The sequence below is a fragment of the Monopterus albus genome, unplaced genomic scaffold, assembly GCF_001952655.1.
Source record: "Monopterus albus unplaced genomic scaffold, M_albus_1.0 scaffold10.1, whole genome shotgun sequence".
In the NCBI taxonomy this organism is placed as follows: Eukaryota; Metazoa; Chordata; class Actinopteri; order Synbranchiformes; family Synbranchidae; genus Monopterus; species Monopterus albus.
The window spans coordinates 2688850-2705185 of NW_018127890.1; the positions used below are offsets into that span (position 1 = coordinate 2688850).

General features: G+C 42.2%; 2 protein-coding genes across 6 annotated transcripts in view; both read right to left on the reverse strand.

Moving 5' to 3' along the window:
- LOC109954494 (alpha-protein kinase 3-like) overlaps positions 1–4240 on the reverse strand; it is a gene marked incomplete at its 3' end in the record, with an annotated part of 10382 nt that extends 6142 nt beyond the window's left edge. Inside the window, exons 1-4 of the mRNA XM_020589851.1 lie at positions 4116–4240; positions 3127–3248; positions 2702–2819; positions 1326–2514 (exon numbers count right to left, since the gene is read on the reverse strand). Coding sequence (XP_020445507.1) covers positions 1326–2514; positions 2702–2819; positions 3127–3248; positions 4116–4240 — 1554 coding nt within the window. The remainder of the gene's footprint in view (positions 1–1325; positions 2515–2701; positions 2820–3126; positions 3249–4115) is intronic.
- Positions 4241–8798: 4558 nt separating this feature from the next.
- Positions 8799–16336, reverse strand: cry5 (cryptochrome circadian regulator 5). 5 transcript variants are annotated; one of them, XM_020590008.1, is made up of 13 exons: positions 15561–16336; positions 15392–15469; positions 13903–14578; positions 13357–13581; positions 13019–13213; positions 12812–12930; positions 12529–12683; positions 12235–12375; positions 11407–11574; positions 11132–11272; positions 10119–10270; positions 9807–10033; positions 8799–9697 (listed from the first exon to the last, which is right to left on the reverse strand). In XM_020590008.1, the coding sequence occupies exons 4-13, from the start codon at positions 13569–13571 to the stop codon at positions 9624–9626; spliced, it is 1587 nt and encodes a 528-aa protein (XP_020445664.1). In that variant the 5' UTR covers positions 13572–13581; positions 13903–14578; positions 15392–15469; positions 15561–16336; the 3' UTR covers positions 8799–9623. The 5 variants fall into 5 exon arrangements, with proteins under 5 accessions (XP_020445664.1, XP_020445663.1, XP_020445666.1 ...); XM_020590007.1 differs by lacking the exons at positions 13903–14578; positions 15392–15469 and having other exon boundaries at positions 15561–15617; positions 15777–16336; XM_020590010.1 differs by lacking the exon at positions 13903–14578.

Here is a 16336-nt window from a genome sequence, read left to right on the forward strand (position 1 = left end):
ATATCCAATAAATTTCGTTCCACTTCATGATTGTGTCCCACTTGTTGTTGATTCTTCACAAAAAATTACAGTTTTATATCTTTATGTTTGAAGCCTGAAATGTGGCAAAAGGTCGCAAAGTTCAAGGGGGCCGAATACTTTCGCAAGGCACTGTAGATGCCATACACACATACATATTTTATGAGCACCAAATCTGCATGAAGTCTGTTGCTGACCCATTTTTAAACTAGCACAAGCCTCCCCCTGTGTTATAGGTGAGATAAACTGTAATATGCTGTTCACTTTGCCCATATTGTGCAGAAGAGACTTTAAAACATTTTTTAAACAGAAAAGCGCATTTTGTACTAATTTCTGCCCGTTTCCATTCCATCTGCATAACGAGTTCTCTTCAAAAGGAAGGTTGCTATTTTAAATTTACATGTGATCACACAGGAATGTAAATAACTTGAAGTGACTCTTCAGCCTTAGAGTGTTTTCTTGTCTCAGCTCTTAGTGTCGTCAGTATCCAGCCATGCAGCTGAGGTCAGGACGATTGCATAAGCAGCTTGCAAAAATAATTCACAACCCCATGAAAGCAAACCGCTGAGGCTGTTGCCAATGACCATCCATGAGAACCCGATTATTTTTATTTGAAAACAAGCAAATAATTTCTTTATTTTTATGCACTTACTTATTTAACATAATCACGTCTCCATCACCACACTATCCATCAAATTTCACTTTTAAAGGAATAGTTTGACAGGAAACGTGGGAGAGATAAGCTGAGAAGCTTGATTCGTCTCTTGTTTGTAAGACAACCATTTAGACTGAATTAGCACAAAGACTGGAAACACAGAAACAGCTAGGTAATAAAATCTGTTGTCCAGGACTTCTAACGCTCAATACATTAGAGCTTGTTTGTTTATAAACTGAAGAGTAAAACCAGCAGTTGTCCTGTGACTGATCCAGGCTAGCAGTTTCTCTCCATTTCTATTCTTTGTGCTAAGCTAAGTTAATACTGGCAGTGGTTTCATCTTTGACAGGCAGACATGAGATTCTCATCAAACTCTTTGCAAGATAGCAAATAAGTGTATTTCCCAAAATACTGAATTCTACTTTAACTTAGAAGCTTAGTCCATACTATTGAGTCAAATTATACAGTAATTTCTGTTGTAAGAAATGCTGCAGTATAGCCTAGACCTTGTATCTAGGCTATACTGCATGTGCGTCATTTAATTCTAGTCACACAGGGGGAACATACTTTTAAACACTATAAATAGTGTTACTGACGAGGCCTGTTTTGGCAGCACAAAGCACCATGAGCTCATGTGGAAAGGCTTCCTCACCTTACTGTGCAGTGCTGGCCGCGGCACCGACACAAGTCTTTGGCTTGGTTCCTTCTGAGACAGCTGAGGTTCAGCCTGTTCAGATGGACGCTGAGTTGAAGCGGTCCTGCTCTCATATGTTGTTTCCATGCACTCAAGGTCCGAGCCTCCTAAAGATCCACCAGTGGATGTATTTGACTTCTTGTCAACATCCATAACTGTAGCATCTTCTGTTTTAGTAACATGTCTTTTTAATAGGCTTGGGAGTGCTGAGGGCTGTCGTTGTACTGGGTTCATGTTAGGCCTCTGGCTCTGAATTCCCAAACTTTCTTCTGCATTTTTGGGTCCAGCTTTCTTCTCATGCTTTGCAGCTTGTTTTCCTTTGGGTCCTGGCACTGTCTGACCTGTACCTGTAAGAGCAGCAGGAGATACTGATGCAGTAAGCTGTTTTCTCTGTGGCACAACACATTTGTCTTCATCCTGGGAAGGCCTTTTCATTAGCATTGCTTCCTCTGTTGCTGATTTCTGATGTTGTTCTGCCACATTTCTGATGTATAAGTCCACAACTGATGAGCTAACACTGTTGTCTACTTCCATAACTTCTTCTGAGCTCCCCTTGGACTGCTGTGACTTTGTGCCAGCGGCCTTCTGCTTTGTCCCTCTCTCTTCAGATGCCTTCTCTTTTAGTGGATCTGATTTTGCAATTTTTGGTCTGCTGGAAATTTTAATCTTCTTCTTGACAAAAGGAATTTTGGGTTGGAGTGTGGTGAACAACCTCTGAGCAGAGTCATATATGAACGTCCCAGCCTTGTTTCCATGGTCATTTAGTGCTTCTCCATTAGTGACTGGGGTGGACTTTTCCTCTGCCTCCCCCACAGTGGCCTCCTGCAGCCTGCTCTCTGTCTCTACAACTACAGCCTGCTGGCTCTCCTCCTCTCCCATGGAGCTGGGCATGTTGAGATAGGCCTCCATTGTGGAGCGACGTTTCCTCTGGGGCCTCTCTGGGCTGATGGTTCGCAGCGGCTCCTGGTTTTCTTTGCCTTCCACTTCCTTGCGCATGAGCACAGCCTTTTGTCTGATCTTGGCAAAGTAATGCTCGTGGATCTTCAATTCGTTCATTTCACCCACCTCCAGAACCCCAGCACAGGACACAATGCCTTTACTGTTGCTGGCTGAGACCTGGTATATAGCTGCATCCTCCACAGTGCAGCTACAAACAAAAGCCCATTTAAGTTGCGTAATTTAAAATATCAAGCAAACGTATTATTTGCAAAAACAAATAAACACAGCTGACAAGATAAGCCTGCTGTGTTGGCTAAACTAAGATCAGTGGCTGTGATCTACATTTCTATATCATGGCAGTTAGATGTCACATCAGTGCTTCTAAACATACGTACTTGTAAATGTGCAGGGAATGATTTTGTCCATCATGGAAAATTTCATATTTAGGCAGTCCACAGTATCTGTCTAGCTGCATATCTTCCTTATACCAGATAACCAGAGGGGTCGGGTATCCTGAAAAAACAAAGCAAAAACAGTGGACATCAGGGCAGCGACTCAAGAAGTCCTGTATCAGCGTTAAAAAGGGAGCAGTTTGGTTTGTAATCACTTTAAGGCAATGTATTCTTTTTGGTTATTATCAGAAGTTTCATAAAAGCAGGTGTATGCTGGCCTTTTTTCCAGAGGTAGTACGTTATTTGAATGTATTCACTTCCTTTAAGTTTTTATATGCCTTCCACTAAATTCTCATTAGATCACACACATATGACACAGTGTCTTGCAACATGTTATCAGACCTTTATCTTCTTGAAGCAGCGTTTACCTGTGACCACACATGAGAACTTGACGTTGCTGTTTTCACACACAGCTTTTGACCTCACAGTTGTTTCAAAGAAGGGCTGAGTTTCCTCAGTTAGCTGTGCTATCACACTGCAGAGTGTGCTCCTGGACAAGAAAGGGAAGATGAATCTTTACATGCTGCAGACTATCCATCCATCCATCCCTTGTCTATACTGCTTATCCTGAAGAGGGTCACAGGGGGACCTGAGCCAATCCCCGCTGACACTGGGAGAGAGGCGGGGTCCACCCTGGACAGGTCTCCAGTCTATCACAGGGCTGACATGTAGACAACCACAATCACTCACACTCACTCCTACGGGCAATTTAGAGTCACCAGTCAACCTAAGCTGCATGTCTTTGGACTGTGGGAGGAAGCCAGAGTACCCAGAGAGAGCCCACGCAGGCACAGGGAGAACATGCAGACTCCATATACAAAAGCAATGGGTCAGCCCAGGTGACCCTTGTCAGGATAAGCGATATAGATAATGGATGGATTTTAGAATCATTACTCACTGGGAATTTTCAGAGTAAAGTGCATCACCATCTAAAAGAAAGGGTGACAAAACACTAACAATCACATTCTTCTAATGCAACATTGCACTGGCAACTTGCCCATTGCCTTGAAGAATGACAAGTTATATTATCTGAAACAAACGTGTGTATTCTTTCAGCCGATGCTTCACTAAATATTTGAACCTGAAGGTCGTCACCTCCTGTTCCATGTACAGATCTGTTGCTAGTCTATTGCATAATGTGAAACAGAGCCGTGGTGCATGACTGAGATGCTGCTCTTAAGCGGCAGTTTATTTAAACTCTGGTGACCATGACAACAAACAAAGAAATAACATGACACACATGTTTGTCCCAAGTTAGAAAATCCTGTAATGATAAATTGTAGAGCACATGTTAACAACATGGTCCCTGCATTGGCGTTTCAACAGGTAGGACAGAGAGTTAGTCATGAAGCTGTACCTGTTTTCTGGCCTGACATTGGAGAGGTAGCTGCAGCTTCCAGGCCGACTATTCCCATTATCCTCCCCACTGCTGGACCTTCCATTCCCCAAAGAGGAGTGTGGTGTTGTCCTCCGTGAGCCCATTTCCTACCAGCTAAAGATATACTGAGGAAGGAACAGTTCTCTGGGAAAAAATAAAGTTTGCCTTGTCACTTTTTGATTTTCCTGGGAGACTAAATGAAAACAGAGTAAAAACATTAACAGTGATAACTTGACAATAGACAGAACGACATAAAGTTGTATTATATAAAAACAAACACTCTTGCAAGAGATGCTTGCAAAAATAAACTTTTTTTTTGCAAAAACCAACCTGGATCAGTCTATTTTATACAGTTAACTCACCATTCACAGGTTTCTTTCCCTCCTTTGACAGAAACCCCACAGCACTGACTGATGGCACTGCAATTTTCAATCAAGCATGAGCATGCGTAGGCTGCTGGACTATTTATAGTCAGCCTACAAATAGGCACAAGAGCACATCACACTTTCCAAAAAGTGGACAAAAAGTAAAAAGCATATGCCAGCATGAAAAATGAAAAGCCATGTAGTAAAGGTTCTGTGCAGAAACAAGAAAAAATCCCATTGAAGAAGAAAATGTCACATCAAACACAAGGGCATTCCAGATTTGACAGTTCCCCAAAGGATTTAAAAAAAAATTGTGTTCAGCATGAGCTCAGAGAAAAGAGGGGCAGCTTGTTTGCCTTGTTGTTGGCTTCTCTTCTCCTTGAACCTTTCAGCTGTGCAGACTGTAGTAAAGTTTCATGAGCCTATCTATCAGGAGGATGACGTCATTGCTTTTAAGTCCATTAATATGAGCAGTTTAGTCATCCAGTCACAGGCAGTTCCAATCATTAAAGGGTGGAGTTACTGCATGTTGACATCTGTTTACCACAGGACTCGTCAGCACAGAGGGAAACTGTACAAAACAGCATCAACTGCCACATTGGTTCCATTGTTCTTTAGAATGATCTTGTTCTTGATATATAGCACAACAAGACGGCGAGGCTGATCATGTTCCCGGCTATGCATTGTCCTGTGAGTGACAATTGTATTGGAGCCCCAGAGGAAAAGCTATAGGAATATCACAGCCTTAAGCAGGCAGATCCCTCTGCCACAGATCTATGGGCACGCATGCTCACACGTACACACACATCAGTTCTTTGACTGGTTGTCTTTTTGGTTTGGTTAACTATAATTCAAAGGCAGGTACATGCCTGACATGTTTGTCTTTCTTCAAACAAATCAAAAATAAGTAGAAATTAATTTACTAAACAGTAACAAGATAACCTGTAAGAATGTTTTGATTTTAGGTGGTGCCGTGTTTAGCACTGTCACCTCACAGCAAGAAGGCTCTAGGTTCAATCCTCATGGCTGACCTTTCTGTGTGGAGTCCGTGTGCTCTCCCTGTGCCGGTGTGGGTTTCCTCTGCCTTAAGCTTAGATTGACAGGTGTTCTGTGGGTGAGAATGTGTCTGTGTGTCAGCTCTGTGAACGACTTGGCGACCTGTCCAGGGCGTGCCACGCCTCTTGTCCAGTGTTGGCAGGGGTTAGCTCCAGCCCCCTGTGGCCTTCCACAGGATGAGCCACACAGATAATAGATGGGTGTTTTATTTTTTCACCTTGAACTGTTTTTGCCTGGTAAACAAACTTTACATCTTCTGACTCCTCTTTCAGCCAGTTGCTTCAGTGTGTTCACTGTAAACTGAGTTGAAACACATCAATCTGAATTCATGTTCCCACATACACTCGTCATATTACACATGCCTATGTTCCTCCTGTTTAGCTATTTTAATAGGTTTGTTCCATCCATTTATCAAGTCCTATATTCTCCACTTTTCTTGCCAGGGAGGTGATGCACCGCCTCAAGTGTGAGAACAATGGAAGACTTTCATTTCACAACATTCAAACATACTTACAACACATAAATATTCAGAGAAAATGTAGTGATGGGCACGTACATCATGGGCTGGACACCGGTCTCCTGTGAAGGGGCTGGAAAACACAATTGCCCCAGCACGGTCTGGATGTTCAGGGTGTGAACAGACAGATCAAAACACAGCAGGGTGTGGAAAGAGAGACCAGGAGACTGTCATGTGACTCTGTTGATGTCGATCCCCTCTGAGGCATGTGGGTAAACTGCTGATTGCTGGAGAGGGATGTCCCAACACCACACATATGAAGATACAGAAAAATGTACCATTATGTTGAAAGAAACCTGCATCTCTGCTTCTTTAGACATTCACTATGTTGATAGATATCCACTTAATCCGCTTTTCCATGATGTTTCGTTTTCATGTATTTTCACTGTCCATGTCATCTTACACCCCCCTTTCTCACTGAGATCACTACCTTTGGCTTTGTTTATACCAGTACCTGTCTGCCACAAACATGAGAAATAGATGGAGGTTACCACGGGGTAAATGTAAATTGTTATAATCAGTCATTAGCAGTAGAATGTTAATGGACAAGATCAGGTCTGCAGGACTGTTGTTGTTCTGGATGTGTGCAGACGTGTGTGTGCATGCTTACGGAGACAGATAACGACCAGAAGGTATGAAGCAGGTCGGACACTCTTCAGTTTCACTGTGGCATTTACTTTCCAGGCATCATGTCCAATAAATAGCAACCTTTCAGGTGTAATCATGAACCTTTCACTCATAATCTTCTTCTTGTTCCTCGCTCTTCCTCCTATTATGTCATCAGCTCAACTAAAAGATAAAATTGTACAGTTTTTCTAAAAAAGAGAGAAAATGAAACTCACCAATCTTGGTCCATTTTGTTGCTTTTAGTGCAGCCGACCATCGGTGAACACCTGCCTGCCACCGACTCATCCACAGTGGCAGCCAAAATGAATGTCAGTGTTAATTTTTCTGTGTAATTAAACAGTGGCAACATTTTTGAGAAGAACAGGTGCTGTGTGTTACCTCTCACCAGGTAAATGAGCCTCATCACAAGTACCTTTGTGCAGAAAGTGTTATTTGGTGGCTAAAACTGAAGCATAATGTTAGAATGGATGAAACAGGCACATCTGATGTCAACTTGAACTGACCCACTTTACAGAGCTGGCACTGTTAAGCCTTATTGCTGTAGAACACGTTGCTTAGATCTGTTCCTATTCCTCACTAGCAAACCTGGAACGTAGAAACTGTGAATAACCTTTTGATGTCGCTGCTCGTGGAGGAAATAAACTCTGTAATAAATCACTAATGTTAAAGCTATATGAAACACTGGAATCGGAGCTGTGTTGGAACACGCTGTCCTAATCCAGGTGGGACATTACAGCACTCACATCCAAGAAGGTTTGAGTAGTGAGGTGTTGACAAGGGCATACCAATGGCCAAACAGGGGCAGAGGCAATGTTACCTAGCATGTTTATAGGACCAATATTATACTAGTATACTGACTTTTAGACCATTGCCTCAAATAAACCATTAAAGAAAACTAGCAAACACATCTGTACTCAGCTAAGTGCCTCAGTTCAGCCAGTCCTGTCAGGGTCTGTGGCTGTCGTGAGAGTCTGTTGGCAAAGTGGCCCAGTGCCAAAACACCCTCCTCCATGTCTGGCCAGCTGGACAGCAGACTGTGTTGATGTTTGACAGGTCTCTGTGGAAACTGAGCACGGCTTTGTATGGCCGCCCAGCCCGCTGCGGAGGCTGTGACATCATACTCTGGATATTGACACCAGCGTCAGCTCCAAGGAAGCAGAAACAGGAGAAGACCTGACCTAGAGGACAGCTGTGTGCCCCTCACACTCAGCTACCACTGCCTGCACCCGCTTACATTCAAACAGCAGGACTCTGGTGATATTGCATGGGAAGCATTAAACAGGAGCCGATGGGCACTGTGAAGCAGGAGATCAGTCTGGGCCAGCTGCATTTTTAGGAAACTTAGGAATGAAAATAACTCAAAATAAAGTTTTTATAAAGGTAAATGAATGAACAAATAAATGAACTATAGCTAAATGAAGGGGCAAATGACTTTTTTTACATTTTGTCTTGTAATAAAATACCCCGTTTACAAAATAAAACATCTGCTGCTTAGTGCTGACTGCAGCTCTTAAGATGCTTTTTTAAATGATAACTGTATTAAATGGCCCCAAACTAAATATGTTTGCAGATTACAGCCTATATCAACTCAGCAGGTGACCATTTGTTAACTTGTTCTATTCACTAAATAAATAGTATACAGTATAAATGAACACAAACCTGGCAGCTTTACTGTGACCTCTAGTGGCAACACAGTGCTAAGACATCTCAACACCGAAATAACAGACAAATACATTTATTTACATTTCTGATGGTTTATTAAAATGCTGGGAAAACTGCAGAATACATTCTTTTGGAAACAACATAAAATGATACCACAGACTAAACCGGAGTAGTCAGTTCACCATTTCAGCTACAATAACTAAAAAGGCCTGTTTGTGAATCAGACTGTGAGCCTTGATGCAAACTGTATCCTTCAGACATAAATCTCAACCTAATCTCCAAGCATTTGCATTGTAGAAAATGAAGGTGCATTACAAACGGCAATAATTTATCAAACATACATTGCGTGTCTGTGTTATTGTGCTGTTTTATTTTTATTTGCACTGATCTTATTTACTTTATTTTAGTCATTTATTGTGATTTTATTTTCCCATGTAAAATACTTTGGTCAGCTGGATGTTGTTTTAAAATGCTATATAAATAAATTTGATTTGATTTGATTTGATTAATAATAGTAAACTGCCAGCCGACATAAGTGAGACCACTCTCAAACAGATCACCCACAAATTCAGTTAATTTGCACTGGTATTAACAGTTTCATGCTGCACAAAACACAACTACAGGCATTACTTTGTGCCATAGGAACAATTTCTGGCACTGCTACTGCCACGATGCATGGAGAAGGAAAAACAACCTGTCAAAACTCCAGCAACACTTGCAGCTTAAACCTCCTCAATTCTGAGTCCAACGTACTCAGTGGCCAATTTATTAGGTACACCAGTACACAGTTCAATGCAACACTTCCACCTTAACAGTGGTTTATGAAGCTCAACATGTTTCAGTTTTTGGTGAAACTGTCATAAATGTATAAATTCAATTACAAGTTTATTATTGAGCTCACAGTTAAAGTAGGTGTTGTACTGGCCTACATTATATTCGGAAGTGTTCCTAGTGATCAAAGACCACAGGAAAGAACGTTTCATGTCTTTTTCATCGTGCTTCCTCGATTCCTCTCACCTCACAGCTTTTCCGTGCGTGGGACAAAGATGCAAGAAAAAGACAAGTGAGGGAAACATGGATGCAATTAAGGAAACTGGGGTTCACCCAAAAGGTGCCTATTCAGTGTGGCATACTGTAGAACCAAAGTATCAGGAGCTAAATATTGTAAACATTTAAAAAGATTGAGCAAAATATAATAGAAATCAGAAATGTGCTGGTCTAACAATAAAATTGGGTGTTGCTGGACTTTTGGTCCTTACATTAATTTGCACCAACATTTTTTCTGTCTTTCTTATTGAGCATGTCGATGACAGAGGGAGCCTTGCGCTTTACACCTAGGAGGAAAACATAAGAGATGGTGAAGACGTGAGATGTACAGAAAGCACAGCCACAAACATCAAAGGTGATACATCTCTCATAAGAGTATGTATAAATTTGCAATACCGTGCCATTTTCTGGGTGATTTGGTCTGTGATTCAGTGGAGTTTCTCTTGGCATAAGCTAACTTCATCCTCTGGATGTTCTTTTTGCTGACCAGCTCATGCTGTACAATAGGAGATGGGTAGTCTTTACCCACAATACATCCTGCTGCCTGCTGGACACTGCGTGGAGCTTTCCAAGGCTCATAGATAAACTTTGCTGGGAACTTCTTCAGAAGAGGAAGGTACTTTCTGCAAATACAGCAGAGAAAAACTAATTTCATGTAACACCTCCATTATGTGTGATACTCTGACCTTAATACAATTAGGATCTTACCGGATGTAGTCTCCATTTTTGTCTGTCTTCTTGCCGAAGGCGATCGGGGAGTAGACCCTGAAGAACTGGTGGAAGAAGGTGCTCGCTGAGAGCCACTGCCAGTTCCCAGCATTCAGAGCCCAGTCAAGATCCAACAGAAACTCCTCAAACACCTGCAGGAGCAGATAAGAATAAAGTTCTCCAGTGATTTAGCATGGCAGCCCTACAACACTATCAGGCTCCCAATGGACGGCTAAAAAAAGGATCAGAATTAATGCAGCAACTCTTCCTTGCCAAAAGCTGAAATTTGAGCCGCTGGGACAGACTCCAGTGTGTTATGTCTAGAGCAGCTAATGCAGCCTCAAGCAGAAATGAAAAGGGAGCTACAGAGGCCTGCAAAGTTCCAATGCCACAGCCTCAGATGTTCTCATCTTCAGATCCAGATGAAGCTGGCTCAAATGACATTACTTGAGGGAAATATCAGATTTCATGCAGCTCCATCTGGAGACTCTAAAGGCTTCTTATGCAATGTTCAGATGACATTCTGAAGTGATTCCAATACAACTTGTTTCCTAGTGACTTAGATCTGATCTTCTCACAGCAGTGTGAACAGACGAGACCAGATGTCTTCAGACCAAATCTGGGCCACCTGCTTATATGCTCCTAGATCCGATTCCTCTCCGACCTCTGACTGTGCAGTGCTGTCAGAACGGTCAGATCAGAATCCATATGGTCATTTTAACATCTCCTCCTCTGCACATACGGCCTGTTGTCATCATTCGGCATCGGCCCCTCACAGATCAGTAACAATAAAGATGGAGGAGAGCGACGACAGCGACGGTGTCAGTGAGGAGACCAGGACGTTTCACATGTGGTAGACATTTATGGAGAAGCTTCTGGAAGGAACATATCATAACCCAGCGGTTTGGGAGGAAACTGGGCCATTTGACCATCACACCTTATGTTCTTTGCTAGAAACAAAATCATGCTTAGCTTAGTCCACAGCAATGAGTGAGGCTGGTTCGCTGACATACCTTCTGCCCTTCTTCCCAGCTGATCCACAGGTCTCCCCTGGTGAGAAAACAGGCAACAGCGTGTCTGGCCAGGTGGTGGATCCAGCCCTCCTGTCGCAGCTGAGTCATGATGGCATCGATGAAGGGGAAACCAGTCCGAGCCTTAAGGCGTATACAGTACAAGATGGCAGGAATTATTTATAACTCATAAAAATAGATGATCCCTAAACGAACATCATGGCATGTCAGCAAATGATAGCAGCATAAATTCTCTTCAAGAGTCTTCTTCTCAGTACCTCTCTCCAGGCGGCCAGATATTCGGAGTTGGTGTCCCAATCCACTTGAGTACACACAGGGTTGCCCTCCATCTTGTTAAAGTTTGGGATACCTACACTGGCCGTGTAGAAGAACTCTCTCCATAGTAACTGGCCATGCAGGGAAACTGGAGGCTTTGAATGCTTCTTCTGCAAAAAGAGGCATAAAGTGAAGCTTTAGCATATTTTTAAGTTATGTCAATAAAGCTTATAGTTAGGGCTGGATCAGGTGACCCTGAACCTTCCCTTAGTTATGCTACTATAGGCCTAGACTGATGGGGCTCTCCAATGATGCTCTGAGTTTTCCTCCTCTCTCTCTACATCCATCTATATGCCACCACTATCAGTCACTAACTGAGTGTGTCCTCTCTCTCCCCCTGTACCTTTCCTCAGGTTGCCCTGGCTCAGGAGCTCTATGTCTCTGATGAGCAGTCACCGGCCACATCAGCTTGCCCGGTGTTTGATTGTTGTGTCTTGTTGCTTTTCTTTTCTTTTCCCTTTTCTCTATCCACTCACCCCAACCGGTCGAGGCAGGGGTTTGTTGGATTTTTCCCTCTATAATAATGGTAAGGTCTAGGCCTTACTTTGTAAAGTGTCCTGAGATGACTTTTGCTGTGATTTGTCACTATACAGATTGAACTGAATTGTCCATGCATTAATAGCCAAACTTTATCTGCCAATTCCATATCTTAAAAAACGATCTTACATTTTTTTATTAAGGAAATTTATTTGGTTACAGTACTGTTACAGAGAATCAGTTGTGCAGCCCAGTGTAGCACAATGCTACAGAAGCTGTAATGGGACACCCACCCCCTGGTAAACCTCTGTCAGCCTCCACCAGAAGGTGCATGCAGACAGGCAGCCAAACGTGACATATGGACTGAGAACAGTGGTGCTGGGGCTCAGGGAGTTTGGAGATGTCTGGGGCTTCTCAAAGGAACACACCCATTCCTGAAACATGGAAACAGATGAAACGTCAATTAGACATTTGCATATATGCATGTTAACAGTGTCAGTATTCAAACTTCTTTATTAGTGGTTTGGATGTTGGTTTAGAAAGATTCCCTGTTTAACGTGAAAATGAGCTTTGTTCTGTGTGGGTACCGTTCGTTTCATATATTCTTCTAGTCTCCTCAGAGCCTCCTGTTCTCCCCCAGGGAACAGCTCCTCTGCAAGAGCTGCCGTGCCATGGCCGAGCTCCTCCAGTGTGGGGATCCCATATTTCATTTCATGGTTTTCAGAACAAGGGGTCTTCACATCTGCGCCACAGGAGACACATTTCAATCAGTGAGTGATTACATTTTATGTCAGTTTGATAAACTCAGTTTAAACTAATTGGTTTATGTGTTTATTTCTACAAATACAATATGATTCAGTAGATGACTACCTTTCATATCCTCCATGGTTGGAGCAGGGATCGGCCTCCTAGGGGGGCTCTGAGCCTTCACTATTGCCTGCATATGATTATAAGTAAGGGGAGCCTTCCCATTGTTTTCCTCAATTATCCTACAAAGAAAAGACAAACAATGTGCACTCACCATTGAGACGGCCACTGGAGGACTGTGCATGAGTGAATGTTCAACATGATTAATACCTGTCTATATCATATATAGTATGTGAGATTTTGCAGATGACTTTGACTCCACGCTCCTTGGCCAGTGCAGCCACTGTTCTGTCCCGGCTCAGGCTGTAGGGCTCCGTGTCGTACTCATAGGTCAGCTGTGTTACTTTCCACTTGTTGAACAGCCTGGGGAGCACATCCTCTGGTTTGCCCCTCACAACAAACAGCCTGAAGAATTCAAACACACCACAGTCAGCCAATATAACTATAACATCAGTCTTATAACTGCAGGCAAGGTATCGCTGTTTGTTTTTAACAGTTGTATATTCTGTGATGTTCAATATTTCTGTAGATTGTCCCGGTGCTTCTACCTGGAGTTGAGTTTCTTGAGGCTGCAGTCGAGATCTTTCAGGGCTCCAACGAGGAACCTCCAGCGGTTGATGCCCACACAGGTGTTGTTATGGAGGTACGGGTCCACGATGAAGACGGGGTACAGCTCCTTACAGTCCCTCAGAGCAGCCATCAGCGCTGGGTTGTCATGCAGCCTGAGTCCCTTGCGGAACCAGTGAACACACGTATGTGCCATGTTGGTGACCCTGTAAACACATCACAGGCTTCTTACAGAGGAGGTTTATGGTCAGAGGTGAACTGGGTGGAAGCTAGTGAAGCCTCACACAAAGTGCTGTACATGTTCTGGCAAATGTAACAGTATGATCTACCATTTTTAAAAAGTCCGATACATTTCACGGACCTACATGAAAGGGACACACCTGGAAGTTCTGAAATCATCGTGCCCATAGTTACATTCAGTTGCCGAAACACGGAACCAACACAATGAAACAATATAATCGCAACATGTTACAACTTTAATTAGTTACGTGCTCAAATTGCTGCACATGTATGAAATATGACTTTACCTTAATTGTCTCTTCCAACTAAAAGTCCTCTGGTGTTGACTGAGAAGTCTGTGTTTGGTAACACGCACGGGGTCAGTGTTATAAAACGGGAAGCTCAGTCAACCAACCAGAGAAGAGCTGGTGAGCACAGGCACGTGGCTGTGTGCCTGACCATCCACTAGAGGGCGCCACAGTACAAACTATACCAGCGGCGGCAAGACACAAAAAGGACCAACAAAACGGATTGTCGTCACCAACACAGCTGCTGCTGCTCATAAACAATCTAACCACAATCTAGTTATCATCTAGTTCCACAGAAATATTTTTACAAGTCCAATACAAATATACATTAGGTTACAGAAATCACGTTTTGCAGTTTTTCAGTTACTCTCTTGCTGCCATCAAAAAATGAATTGGCCATAATAAGATATGATAAAAGATTAAAATTTTCAGAAATTAATACAAAGAACTGATAGAATGACACCTGGCATAAACGTCAAATATGGAGACATTTAATGGATTTCTATAGGACACAAACAAAATAAAGGACTTGGCACTCTGAAAGATGCCTCAAGATTAGGGTTTATTCTTAGGTTAAAACAAAAAAAAAAACAGGTCTGATGGAGAACACAGACGTTTGGCACACCTTCTCCTTCTTCTTTCATCCAAGGCAGTGCAGACACAACCAGGCGTATTTCTGCGCTCCACAGATACAGTAAATATACATGAGTCTGATCATATCCTTGAATATAAACTGGTAATTTTAAAAAGTTGAATAACAGCCCTTACAGTTAATTGGTGGTACTCAGATTGGCCAAACAATTTAGCAATAGAAAAACAAAAAATTCATAGCTCAGATAACAATTAACCTCTCTCCATGGCATACTTCCTACACATTGTCAAAATGTGGAACTTTCTCTGGACTGCCACACTCATATAATCCATGTGTTTCCCTACTTTCTGCAGACATTTGTTTAACCCACAGCTCCCCAGCCTCAGTCTAGTAAATTTAACTGAATCCCTGCAATTTCCATTACAATAATTGGTCTTCCCCAATAGTGGGCTGAAAACTAAAATAGTCCCCCTCTAACTTCTTTTCCCCATTGATTTTGCCACTCCCTCTCCATACATTGTTTGATTTTACTTTTGGAATCAACCTTCCCATATGGACATTTATTAATTGTTTGTTCATTTCTTAAATCTGAATTTGCAATACTGTCCACAATTGCATTGGCCCTGACCCCTATATACCCAGGAACCCAGCATAATTGGACTTCACATCCTGACTTTCCAATTCTAAACAAAGTAATTGAAATCAAGATCGAGGCCTCCTTCCAATTAAAGACAGTAAAGCTGAAGCGGAGTCAGAACAAATAAGAACTTTATCTGGTGTTACATCCTCTATCCAGTATAAAGCCCAGAGAATCACAAACAATTCAGTACAGAAAACAGAAATATCATTATCCAAGTTTTACTTCTAACTTTGACACATACAACCCAAATCACATACCATCTTCAGTGTAGTCAACTTCCCCATAACCCGGGCAGATCAATAGCCTCCAGGTGAAACTGATGACACTGATTAGTGCTGCGTCAGGAAAACAAGCAATCAGTACAGCAGCTGAGAGTGTGTTTGTGTTAGTGTAGAAGTCGAAAATGAGTGTGTACATATAAAGCACCTGTGTGTGAGGTAATGGAGGAGACAGCAGTTCTGATAGGCCATCCTGGTCTAGATCCTGAGTTTGCAGTAAAAAAAAAAAATCAACCATATTTATCCCATCTATCATTGATACCACCTAAAGTCAGAAAACACACAGACAAATGTATAGATAAGCAGTATACAGGCATTACACATGTACAAGTAGACAGATGCCACAGTACACACTCACACCTACATTCCTCCTTACCACCTCACTGGCCTGTGCTCCAGGTGCATGATGGGAGTTATACTAGCGAACTCAGGAATTCTTCTAGACGCCTGTAACGAGTACTAAGGGACTGTCACATCATAATTCACCATGATGAAGGTTGTTTGCTTTGTTTCTGCTCCCAACATTTAACATAGTTGCTAAAAAAATTTTATATAAGTAAAGTTCCTGGTGTCGACCACATATTCAATCTAAGTGGTTACTTTGTCACATGAAAAGTGTCAGAACTTAATAAAATGGCATAATACAAGCATTAGCTAGCTACGAACCAGGCCTTAGCATAAACACCAGAGGTCTCCCAGCTACAGTTCGGAGGCGTAGGATCTATAAAAGTAAAAACTAACATCTTGGCACAAATTTGACAACGGCTGTGATTTTAATTGGCTGTTAACAATTTGCCGAAATTGGTCGCTTGGATTTTTAATATATTGGTATGACTATCAGGTTAAGATTTTGAATAGACAGCTACTTCGTGACTACTATCAAATCAAATCAAATCAAATCAAATTTTATTTGTATAGTGCCAA

What these genes read in the sequence shown, in the direction of transcription:
- cry5 (XM_020590007.1), bottom strand. Translation starts at nt 15,604, where the DNA reads ATGGCCTATCAGAACTGCTGTCTCCTCCATTACCTCACACACAG. An exon ending in ATCTGGCCGCCTGGAGAGAG is followed by an intron (nt 11,273 to 11,406) that starts GTACTGAGAAGA and finishes ATACGCCTTAAG; the next exon opens with GCTCGGACTGGTTTCCCCTT. An exon ending in ATCACCCAGAAAATGGCACG is followed by an intron (nt 9,698 to 9,806) that starts GTATTGCAAATT and finishes TTTTCCTCCTAG; the next exon opens with GTGTAAAGCGCAAGGCTCCC.